The sequence below is a fragment of the Triturus cristatus genome, chromosome 7 (genome assembly GCF_964204655.1).
Source record: "Triturus cristatus chromosome 7, aTriCri1.1, whole genome shotgun sequence".
NCBI classification, from domain to species: domain Eukaryota; kingdom Metazoa; phylum Chordata; class Amphibia; order Caudata; family Salamandridae; genus Triturus; species Triturus cristatus.
In genome coordinates, this window is record NC_140590.1 from 1,258,886,988 (window position 1) to 1,258,899,724 (window position 12,737).

Consider the following 12,737-nt stretch of genomic DNA (forward strand, 5'->3'; position numbering starts at 1 on the left):
TTTGTGTGTATATAATATCTGTGTATATATATATATATATATATATTGTGGTAAGAACGGAGTTCCAATCGTGCACTCGGAACATTTTACAAAGATCACCAAAAACCACGGATCATTCAAAGGGAGTTATTAATTTCATAAACCCGACGTAACGCGTTTCACCCTCAAGGGGCTTGTTCACACACCGTTCTGCCCACCAACACAGGTTTACATACATTTCCGGTTTCTTCCCCATGGGCATCAACATAGGACTTAAAGGTCCATTTTGGGCGTCATTTTTCAATTTGCATAGTGTTAATACAATGCATACATAAAAGCGTGTTATTGCATTCTTAAGCCAACCAACATTTGCAAAGTTCCACTGCTCGTACTTTTGAGCATGACACAGTGTGACATGATGTTTGCGAAAGTTCTTCGCTTGGTGCCTGGTCGCGTTGTTAGGTTAGCGCATGCGGTGTATTCTGGGATTTGTAGTGCATAAAGGCTGAACTTCCCCGAAGAGTGGCGATAGGTATGTCTACCCATTGTGTTGCGGCATATATGTGTGAGCTAGTGTCATGTTATCCCAAATTAGTGGGAAAGGTGCTTGGCTCCAGGTCTGGTCATGACTCCTGGTGCCCTCGCTCGCCCTACACCTTCTCGATTGCGTTTCTGTGTCTCCTGTGTTTTTAACCCTGGTTAGTGGGTTGAATCATATTTGCCTGTCCCGTAGGGACATGTGGTGCGTCTCAGTCGCAGGGGTGTTCTGTGATATCTGCCTTGTGGCATGTGGTATCTTTCAATGTCGTGTTGCCTGGAATGTGCTTCTTATGTTGTGCTCATTGATAGTACTGATGAATCTCCATGGCAACCTAGCGCTAACCCGATGGACCCCTTGTAGTGGGAGGGACTGTGTTTTTATGCCTCCCATCAGCTGCCTTGTGATACCAGTACGCATATGTTCATGTTCGTCTGCGCGGTGGTGCACCACTTCCTCCCCAAACAAACCAATATGTGATAAATCATTTAATATTCAAAAAAGATTAAAATTGAGTGAGATCTTATCTGCTCCCTGGGAAGCAGCTGAAAAAAAGCGTAGGGATCCTTGTGTCACGGGCCCGATACATAGTCCCTTCCTTTCCTCCTGTGTAGATAAAATAACATAACACAAATAAATTTGTGTGTATGTGCAGAACAGATTGATACCAGCACATCGTTTGCAAGTATATGACTCAAGTTGCCAAGACTTCATACTACCACATGACTGTAAAAATTCATTTGAAATACATTAGCATCTCACTCAGGGGTGATCCTTTCTACATGGACTAATCGGTCTGTAAGTGTATGGCCATCTCCTCATCGAGGTTGTGGCCATTCGGATGTCGAGTCCCCATCCCTATGATGTGTCTTGACTCCCGTTGCCTAAACCTCAATGTCCTGTTGCCCCCTCTCATACTGAAGAATTACTTGTTCGATAGCATAGTAGGAACGTTTCGTACAATCTGAGAAATGTTTGGCCTCAAAATGGCGTGCAATAGGATACGGTTGATCTCTATTAGTAATGGCCCTCATATGTTCGAGAACTCTTTTCTTCGCCATATGTGTTGTGCTCCCTACATACCTTAGTTTACAGGGGCATTCCAGTACATAGATACCGTAGGTGCTGCTACATGTAAGGAATTGCGTAATGCTCACCATTTTGTTGGTGCTACTGTTCCAAAATTCCTTCTGCATGTGGCTGTTCCCGCAGGCCTTGCAGTGGCAAAAGCCCTGAAGATCTATTCGTCTTTCGTCTGTGTCGTTGGAAAGATCACTATGTACTAATAGGTCTTTTAGATTGTGCCCCCTCCTGTAGCTTATCTTAGGTTGTGTGGGTAAAGAGTTCCATATGATCGTGTCACCCCTGAGAATATTCCAGTTGCATGTGAACGTCTTGCGTATTTGGTCAGAGTGCCCATTGTATGTCAAAATCATGCGGGTGTCTGAGTTATCCAGGTCATCAGTACTGCTTGTGTCAGGTGGATTCCGGAGGATCATATCCCTATTGGCTGCTTTAACCCTCTCAACTGCTTTTCTAAGAACCCAAGTGGGGTACCCTCGGTCCTTGAACCTCTGTATCATGGTAGTCTGTTCTCTTAGGTAGCCTGTCTCTGTGCTGCAATTCCTTTTGCCTCGGAGCAATTCCCTATATATATATATATGTGTATATTTTTTGTATAATTTTGTTTTTAATATTTTCAGTAATCTTTTTATATTTATTTAATCTTGTAATTTATTTAATATTTTTCTTTCGATTTTTTTGTATATTTTTATGCTTTATACCTTAAAAATATATATATATAGACACATATATGCTTTTAAAGTAGTGGTCTCTTAATGTAGTTTTATTTATTTTGTATTTGCTATTATAGCCTGTTTAAGCTGGATTGTATCCCTCAGTGTTGCACAGTATTAAATTAATAAATAACAATACAATGTAAATGCAAGTAACCTAAATGTATATTAAGGTCCCAAGGGAAAGCCTACAAACGAAATTTAAAGTGGGGAGGAATAACTGGGGGCAGTGTATTTCGGCTACATTAGAAAAATAGGAGAGAAACACAGCTCACATTGACTAATGCGCTAATTAACTATAACTACAGGTCAGACCGGTTGCAGCACAGCTGAGCAGTGGGTGTGACCTAGCGAGCCCTCGTTGGGAGCCCACCCAGCCAGGGTAATGCATTCAGACAGTGGAGCATTTCTTCTGCTCACTCTCATTGCATTGCATAGAGCTTACTTACCCTCTGTTGCGCACTGAAGTTCATTGCATGTTGTGTGAAATATGGATCATCATATGGTGCGGTTGTGTGATCGCATAGTGTAATAATGACACAAATTGTATCAGGTGCAGGAAGGTCCAATTAAAAACCTTAGCTCAGTCCTGGGAGGCTGTGGCTCGGCGCAGGTAGTTACCTGTTAGTTTTAGCAGTCTCCAGTCCAGTTCCAAGTCCTTAGGTCAAACCACCATTGAAGTCAAAGAAGTGGTCCTGATGCAAGGGATACAGTATGCCGAAGGTGCTTGAATATGTTGAGGCTGCTGAACCAGTGCTGTGAGTCTTCCTGTAGCTACCCCATGGTGCTTGACCTGGGTGTGGGAGGGGAGGAGGGAGTTAATTTAGCCTCAGGGGTCGATCGTTCTTGCTGGGTGACCAAACTGCACTCTGACAACTCTCCTGAGTCCAGCAGACTCTGGGTCAACTTTTGAGGGTCAAGACTTGGTCTGATATGCTGCACCTGGGCATTCAGCAGTGGTCAGGCTTCTTGACGCTGGGCCCTCAAGGGTAGAGGCTTGTTAGTGTTTGTGGCCCTGTAACTCTAACAGGGATCAGCTAACTGACTCATGGCGCCACTTTCTCTGTCTGGCAAAGTTTCCACAAGTAGGGTACAACAGGCACAGTCATCTCTTTGCTAATCCACAGGTTCAGCAGGTGTAGTCCAGTCTTTGTTGCAGCCTCTCTTTGCTGGGTCCAGGGAGCAGCAGGGCTGTACTTTTTTACCCTCTTTCCAGTACAGAAATGATCTGATGTCTGGGTGCCACGGATGCTACTTTTATGCCCCCTTTGAGCCTACAGGGTTGTGGGACTAACTAGCCAATGGGCTACAAGTTTGCCTCCAAACTGATGAGGATTTCCTGTGAAGTTTGTCATTTAGATGTCCCTGAGTGCACTATTCTGCCCACTCCAACATGGCGAGGCCGTTCTCGCTCTGTGTAGTGCTCCATAGCCCAACCCAAAGGTGTGGCTACCTGGGGGCAACACTTTCCTTGAACAAATGGTTAGGCAACAGCTTTACCCTCTCTGCTTGAGATTGCGAGCCTGTCTGCCCCTTCCTAGTGTGACTACTATTTACCCTTCAAAGGTGGATTCCCCTGTGAAGCTCGCCTTTTGGGCCCACCCCTACTCCGGCCTTCCTGCCAGGAGGAGTTCACACCTCTTTCCTCGGCACGTCCTTTGCCCTCTTTCTGAAAGTCGTTCACATCTCTCCGCAGGAGGGCAGCAGACTGTCTTGAGGATATCTAGAAGCTGTGTGAACCATAAGCGGCTACTGTACAACTTTGGGCAACAAAGTGGCATCTTTCTAAAGTGCCATTTGTAAAATAGTTACATTCAATTAAATTCAACTTGAGGCAACAATTCAAGTTTAATTCGACGATTAATTTGGTACCTCGAAGTACCAACTTTAGTAGTCTCATTTGATTTGCACTTCTGAGTTTTCAGTGTGTAATTCCATAGTCGCTAATAGGGCTAATAGCCCTTCCACAGTAAAAACAACAATGTGGCGTTTTTACTGTCAGGACCTGGAAAAACCCATGTCTTTCTTCTCAAAATAATGCACTACGCCATTAGGGCTCGTTTGGCCTGCCATAGGGTCTATTATATATATTAAAAAGGAAGGTTTGGGCTTCGCTATTAATTTAAATGACGAAGTTGGGATAGCAATTTAAAACTGTTCTACCAGCCTGCAGTGGCAGACTAAGAGTCATACTTTGCTTTGTCACACTCGTGGTGGCAAAATTCGTGCTTCAGTCCACGAGGGTCACTTAACTTACAGGCCCCTGGATACCACTAATACCATAAACGAGGGATTTATAAGTAGGTTATCTTATGCCAATTGGGGAAGCCAATTAAACATATACTGTAAAGGATCGGAGCAAAGGGACTGGAGCCTGGTTGGCAGGTCTCAGTTCACTTCCAGAACCGAAAACCCAGCAGCATCAGTCCAAATGTTTGGGTGTGACCATGCAAAAAGAGACATTTCCTTACACATGTCAAGCACTTATGTGCCCTTAGGATAATAAATACACAAACGCGGTGTGAGACAAGACATGTGAACGTGCAGACAGCCTGATATCAAACTCAGAGAGTTAAAAGAGGGGCTAAGTGACCAAGGGCATGATTACAATGGCGGTGTGGCAGCGGGCCGCCACGCCAGTGCCCCGCTGCCACACCACCAAACCCCTAATCAGACCGCCGCTCGGTTATGAGTTTAATCCTGGTGGGCGAACCTGTGGTAGTGGTCCCATGGCAGTGCCTTTCAATGGCTCATATCTGAGCCTTAGAAGGGCACTTCAATGAGATTGTCACAGCACGTTCCTACATAGCATGGACTTTTAGGTCCATACCATGCAGGAATTGGGGTGCATATATACGGGGGGCACAACCCTGCATTCCCTGGCACTGAGGGATCAGGTGACCCTGTAGGGCCCCCTTTGTTTCCTCGTTGCCATACTTTTCATGGCGAGCTCACTGCCATAAATACTGTGGCGGTGAAGAAACTTGTAATATGCTTGACTGTGCCACAGTGGTACCGACAGCATATTTCAGGCCTCAGACTACTGCAAGACCACCAGGGATCACAGGTCCTTGGCAGTAGCAGCAGTCCTATGGCGGTCAGACCACCCAACTTATAATACGGTGGTCGGACCGCCGGTGGGGGGTTGGCGGACCGATGGACCGCCAAACTTGCAATTGGCTCCCCTAGATATCATGGTGACCAGTGGGTGGAGGCCTTTGGAAAAATATACACAAAGACACGACGTATTTCACTTAGCTTGCTTTCTTTAAATGCATTTGCCAGTGTTTAAAGTAAATAAATACAGTGAGTGTCTGAGTCCGAGCAGGCTGAGCACCTCTGACTTGCGTACAATCGCGGGTTTGGATCAGACGCCTTGCTCTCTGTCTGGGAACCTCCGTGCCTGACCTCCCCAGTGTGACTTTCACTTCTATATATAGTCACTTTGTGAGGCCCGGCTAGGCAAGTCACGCATTCCTCATGGACGCTCTCCAGGAGCTCTGCCAGCCCCCTCCCACCCATCCCACCGCCAGGTGCCGTTGGAGGGGGACGAGGCAGCTCTCCCACTCCGCCTCCGCAGCAGCATCCAGCAGCACTCTTAACCTCCAGACAGAACCCAGGGAGCAGGGAGTGCTCGGCTGAGGTGGCCCCGCTGACCAACGTAAGCTCATGACCTTTCTGGCAGCGCGCATGGACTCGGGAAGGGTGGGCTGCAGTGCCCCTGTAACTGAATGACCCCATGCGCGCGAGGGACATGCTGGGTGCGCCTACACTTCCGGTGCATGTGTGGTAACATCCTGTGATTCTGGGCAAATCACTTAATCTCCCCGTGCCTGAATGTGTAATGTAAATACGGTGCTATGTAAAGCGCTCCAATACCTTCGGGTCGAGTTCGCGCTATATAAATATGCAACAAAACAAAAAAAGAGAGCGGACAGACTGGCAGTGCCCTGTATCACTATCTGTTTATGGGACAGTGCCTGAGGGGGACAGTAGTGTGCTTGGAAGCGACAGGTTGCTGAAGCAAATTCTCTGCATGTAGTGGGTAGTATATGCCGGGTGTGAGGGGTTGGCGGTCAGGCCATATGGGTTCGATGTTCCTTGTACCTCTAGCACGGTGGGGGGAACATGTCTGTTGGGCCATGAGGTGTGTGTACGGGTGACGCCATGCCTGAGGGTTGGCAAGGGGTGATGCCCCTCTGGGATACTACATCTCTAGAAGAATGCCTTGGAACGGTGTGCTTGGTCCTGTAATGCCAGTGTGCCTGACAGCCGGGATTCCCTTTATTTGTATCATGCATGAGCTCTGAACAAATGGCAAATGAAAACCTGCGGCTCGAGCATTATTGTCTAATAAAAAATATCCCAAATGTTACCTAGCCAAAAACATGCTAATAAGTACGCCGCGCTTCTCCCTCCCGGCCCTGGCCCCTGGCATGTACCATGGGCAGCAGGAAAGGGTGGCTATATCCAGTGTTTAATTTGAGCAGGTGCTTTCCGGTGCTCAGCAGCGGTGCTTATAGCACCAGTTAAGGACACACTCATTTGGAAGGACCGTGATTTTCTACAAAATCACAGTATGTTGAGCAAGCCACGCCAAGAGTAGAACCCATTCCCCAGCTCCGAAACCAGCACCTTTAGCCATTAGGCCAACTCCTCTCCAGAAAAATGAGTGCCAGGGCTCTAGTCAGGAGGCAGTTTGCACCAGCACATTTCTCCTGTTAGCCCCGGCACTTTTTATTTGACAAATTAACCACTGGCTATATCTGTCAATGAGCAGGGGGCGGCTCTGGAGTACTCACCACCCCCCCCCCCCCACACACACACACTCTTCCAATCCGTTTTCTTGCCAGTGGGCATAGTTAAGAGGTGGAAGGGTGGGTCTTCAGGGTCCAAAGGGCCCCTGCTTTGCAACCAGTATTTGCTATAGCACAGTGACAGGGTTAGTGGTACAGCAATATGAGAGAGTCAGGGAGGAGAAAAAGAAAACTGAGAGAGAAAACCATGTCGTAAATGTGAAACAGGGGAGGAAAAATGATACAGTTTGGGAGGAAGAGCGCAGAGAAGATTTAAGGCATGGGCACAGTGGGCCATCCTAATGGGCAGGGACCTGGGAAGCCAGACAAGAAGGACAGGGGGGGAGGGGGGTTGTTAGGGGACATTAGGAATAACGAATGGAAAAAAACCACAATTTGGATAGGACGCAAATGTACATTTCATATTTTTCTATAAAAAAAAAAGAGGACAAAAGCATCGATTCTGTGTGTCTTACACTAGTGGGGGCTGACCCGCAGGCGGCGGGAACCTTTACCTCTGTGCAGCCCACGGTATGAGTTTCTACATTTTCGTGACAAACGAGTAGATAGATATGATTTTGTGGTTAATGTCTGAACAGATATATTAATATATAATTATCTTAGAACTGGGAGGCAAAAGTGGAAAGAAAATGAAAAAACCCAGCAAACCTAAAGAAAACAATGAAGGGTGTTAGCTTTAACTTAGAACACAGCAGACAGGGGTTGACCAGTAGAACAGAAAACATTACAGCAAGAGGAAAACAATAAAAGGTTACATGTGAGCAAAAAACACAAGAAATCAGGGGAAACGTTCAAAGAGGCCAACAGAATTAAAATTAAAGCAACAGCATAAAATAAACTGTTTATGTTATAGTATGTATTCTGAAGACAACTGGTTCTAATTATTGATAGGCAGTTCAGTGAGTCAATGCACTGACCAGAGAGATATGTGACGCAGATTCTAATCTCAGTCAGAGATCTGTGAGTGCATGCACCTAATGCAGACATCTGTGTGTAGCTTGTAATCTAAAGCTTCAAATCTCAAAGAACAAGAGAGCTATGTGTCATTTTGCTCACGTGTTCCAAATACAGCAAGGTTTATCAGTGCATAAACAAACCTACTGCAGAGATCTCAGTGTAACCTGTATATCAAAGGTTCAACTTCTAGTGTAACAGCTCTCTCCCAGCAGTACACTGACAGCATGGAATGTTCGGTGTCTGTAATTGAAAATTGCAAGCTTGTCACATTTTGCTGATTGTTCAAATGGCACAGTCAAACCAAATAAAAACATATCAATTAATTTATGTAGGATGGCGAACTATTTCACAAGAAGTTGCCTTCAGGTGAAAGGGCAGCACAATAGTTGCAATATACTTTGCCTCTTGCCCCACACCTACACCACGTGACACTCTCCCAATTTCACCCAAGATCACAGTTCCTGTACAGTCCTTCATAATTCTACCACTGATAACACGTTCCGGAGTCCTAATCTATGAAGTGGTCAGCAATATTTTGCAGATTGTATCAGCAGCAGTAAATTGAGGCAGTCAGTAGTGGCATGTACTATTAGCATGGATGGGGCGGTCGGGGCACAAACGCACACATAAACACTCACACTCATGCATTCACGCATGCATGCACACACACATCCATTAACAAAATTCTCTCCCATATATTTATGCAGGTACCAAACTTTAAAAATACAATCATACTTGCCTGTGTAGCTCTGCCTCGGAGGTCCGAGTAGGGTTGGGAGTGCTGACTTCCCTAATTGGCAGAACTTAGATCAGCCAATGAGGGAAGGCAGCAGTCCCTCAATCATCACCGAGTGAGATGAGGTCAGTAAGACTGCTGGTCCCACCCTCTCTGTGATGAGGTGTCAGAGATTGACAGTAAACAGTAAGCATTTCAGGGCTTAGAACTGAAGTGTCCAGGTCCAAGGCAATCAGTGACGCAACCCCTCATCATGAGGAGTAAGGCCTCAAGGTGCTTTATAGGCTGAAGATGTCACGCCCAAAGGAGGTGTGACCTCTTCAGCCAGCAAAGATCAGCTCAGGCAGCCAGGAGTCTGCACATTTAGTGCATGTCTAGCTCCCGACTGCCTGGCCTGAAAATAAAGTGTGTCTGTCAGGCTGACCTTTGCTCATCCTGACAGACATTCTTTATGGTGGCCAAAGGTGAGGGGGCGTGACTCCACAGCCAATTAGGATGGGCAGCGGCTGTCAGAATATTGAGTACAAAAATATTGTCCCACAAAAATATTGTAGCCGGCATATCAACTACCGCAATTTCATGTAGGTAATAGAGATGGGTGAGCAAAAAATGTATAGGGAGAGTCGAGTCAGAATCAAGCCAAGGGTCGGCTCTGTCTCTAAGAACCCCTGCACAAACCGAGCATTGGAAAAAATTGGCAGGTAAATCATGCAAAAACATCAATGAAAATAAGTTAGCCTTATCATTGCTTTAACACACAGAAGTGTTTCACCTGAATACATTAGATCATTTATCTACAGCGCACACCCTCAACTCACATATTGGTGCTCTTATATGTGATCACGAAGAAAATGGAGGCTTTGTGTTGTATACGAATAAACAATTTGGTCAAGTAGGGGGGGCAGGACTGGTCGCAGGTTTTCTGTATTCACATTATGCAATCTCCCCCCAGATGGCGGCCTATTTCTCTCCTTTTTAACACTAAAGGTTCACGCTTTGTTTATAATTCTTGGTGCATCATGGCAAACTCGTTTTCGACTTGAGGGGCCAAGAAGACCTCGAGCCAAGCCAGGCCTGCTCCAGCCTATATAAATACATAAATATCAATAAGATGCCTATATGTGGAGTACTTATCGTTATACTTACATTCATGGTTTACTGTTAGTTAATACTATGGCTATGTTCTTTTTTAGGACGATACTTGAAAAATAGTATTCAGGTACAATACTCTTGATTGGGCCTTGAATTCCATACATCTGTCTGATGCTATCACGCCTGGAACTGAACATGCCCCCTTCTTCCGACAGGAAGGATGGATTAGTTTGCTGTGTGTGTCATGCGTTAATACATGTTCTTGATTATTTAAAGTACTGAGTGAGTCATTGAGAACTTCTTCTCTTTGAGGAGACTGAAGGCTATCTCCGAGGGCGGGCTCCTACATTCTAGTGTGACCACCTCACCCCATGCCATTTTGGAACTTGTTTTCAGCCCTGTGCTTTAAACTTTTAAATCATCAATTTCAGGTGTGTTAGTCTCATTAGCAGAAGCGAAGCACAACGTCACTGTAAGGCCTAAAGTGCATTAGGTTGTTACATGAAGGTCCATGAATAGAAACAATGTCTGTAATGACATGGGGTGACGCGTCCACTCTGCTACATACTGTCTCATGTTGTGGTGCACATGGACACTTCCTGATTCCTTTGCTGACCTGTCCTCCTTGATCTTTCCCTTCCCAGATTGACGGCTCCCAGGTGACACCGCCACCATGTCAAAGCCCCTTCTGATCCAGGGCATGCACCAGGACCTGAGCTGCCCCATCTGCCTGGAGCTCTTCCGCTCGCCGGTGACCTCAGAGTGCGGCCACACTTTCTGCCAGATGTGCCTGGACGGTCTGCCCAAGGAGGAGGATGGCCAAACCACCGCCTGCCCCACCTGCCATGCCCTGACCCGGGCTGAGTCCCTGAAGATCAACCGCCAACTGCAGCACCTGGTGGAGAGCTTCCAGCAGGTGCCCCGGGACCACTGCGAGGAGCACATGGACCCCCTGAGCGTCTTCTGCGAGCAGGACAAACAGGTCATCTGCGGGGTGTGTGCCTCGCTGGGAAAACACAAGGGCCACAACATCATCAAGGCAGCGGAAGCCCATCAGAAGATGAAGGTATTACTCTTTCGGAGCTCCAGTGCTTAATTTGTGCCTGTCTTTGCCAGTGCTTAGCAATGGAACTTGTTTCTAAACACCAGCACTTATTTATGGCAGTCTACCACATGATAGCGCTGCGTAAATCAGAGCAGAGCTCAAAAATAAGAAAAGGTGTTCAATATAATTAAGAAAATAATAAACCCTCAGGAGGGAAGCGTGAGGTGACCCGTTAATACCTCGGATCCTGGCATTTATAATTTTACAAATTAAGCACTGCGGAGCTCTTTGTTTTTATTGCTTCCTCATGAAAGCAAAGGCTGTTTAATCAAATGCTAGAACGTTGACTGAGGGCTGTGAATGCAGTGCATTCATAGTAAAAAAATACCTAACGGATGTAAAACTGTTGTAAAAAAAAGTCACTATGTTCCTGTTTGTTTGTGCTCCCCTTCATTCTTCCTTTCTGCTTTTCTCTTGCCTGCTCGGTGTCAATGCTCGAAAAGGAAAAATTAGTACCGGTTCCAAAAATATGAGTGCCACCACCTGCAGACACCTTCTCAAATTAAGCACTGGGTTTATACATTCCGTTTTAGGTTGTTAAGTGGATATACATTTACGATAGATTACGAACACACGTGGGCACCCCATTATTACCCATGTGTCAAAATATGAATTAAATCATTTTAGTTAGAAAAAAATTTTATTGGCATTTTACCCAAGAATACATTTCAACCTTTGTGATGCACGTCCCCGCCCTCCCACCCATAGAACCACAGCGCACAAGCTATTTCAATCTTGGTAAATCTTATCAAGTTTCTGAATGAAGTCCACATCCCCACTCTCCAGAGGCTCCTTTTCCTGAATTCATGGTGCCTTTCAGTTGGGAGACTTGCAGTCTGTTTGGCCAAATAATACTGAAGCAGTCCTGCATAAATAACCGAAGAACACCTCGACAAAATCTCTGATATTATTTCGCATTGTCCTCCATTTCAGAAGCCTTTTTCTTACCAAAAAGGAAACAAGCTTTTGGTAACCACATGTTATATTCAGACTCTTCTTTTCCCCCAGAGTGTGAGAATTGTCTGCTTTGCTGCCAAGAGAAAGAAGGAGATTGTTTTTCCCTTTAGCACCATGCTAAGGACAGGTCTTCTCAGAAGGTGCTTCTAACAGTATGACTCAAGGGCATCTGGCCAAATCTTATCTGGTTATTCTGCGGATGTTGCTCAGAACTTCTTTCTAGTAATTCTTTTGCAAAGGCCCATCCCACAAGATATGAACGACTGATCCGTTTTCCCTAGACCCCTTCCAGCATGTGTCTGGCGGTGTCAAATCTATTTGGGGTAGTCTGTAGGCTGTGTGGTGCCATATATACAGCATCTTATGAAGTAATTCCTTGCGTTGTGCCTGTTTTGAAAAATTGTGTCCTTTCAGTATCTGATCCCATTGATCATCATATAAAGTAATTGACAGTTCTATGGGTCGAGCCTGCACCTCACATGCGCTGTGTGTTTGTGAGGTTCTTGTTTACAATAAAGGGCTTGGAGCCTGCCCGTTGCTTACTATTCATTTTCATCATTGTCACTCTACTATGCTGCCTCCTAATTGGCCAACATATGCTGGACGTCACTTCCATTTCTTTCTGTTGAGCATGGACCAAGCACAGGTTTATTCAACTTAATCAGTGTGTGCCTGCTGCACGTGATTGAGGGACTATTTCTTTCACTGCCCCCTCGCCCACTAGCCCCTCCCGGTATAAAAAGCAAGTCTGTTTCTGATC

At 45.8% G+C, this 12,737-nt stretch overlaps 1 protein-coding gene across 2 annotated transcripts in view; it reads left to right on the forward strand.

Moving 5' to 3' along the window:
- The window catches only part of TRIM72 (tripartite motif containing 72), an 85,771-nt gene that overhangs the window by 14,249 nt on the left and 58,785 nt on the right, over positions 1 to 12,737 (forward strand). The window contains exons 1-2 of one of the 2 annotated variants that reach the window (XM_085618755.1): positions 5,836 to 5,974; positions 10,560 to 10,981. In XM_085618755.1, coding sequence (XP_085474881.1) covers positions 10,589 to 10,981 — 393 coding nt within the window. In that variant the 5' untranslated portion in view covers positions 5,836 to 5,974; positions 10,560 to 10,588. Of the gene's footprint in view, positions 1 to 5,835; positions 5,975 to 10,559; positions 10,982 to 12,737 lie in introns of those variants that run through there. The other variant, XM_085618754.1, reaches the window with a different exon arrangement.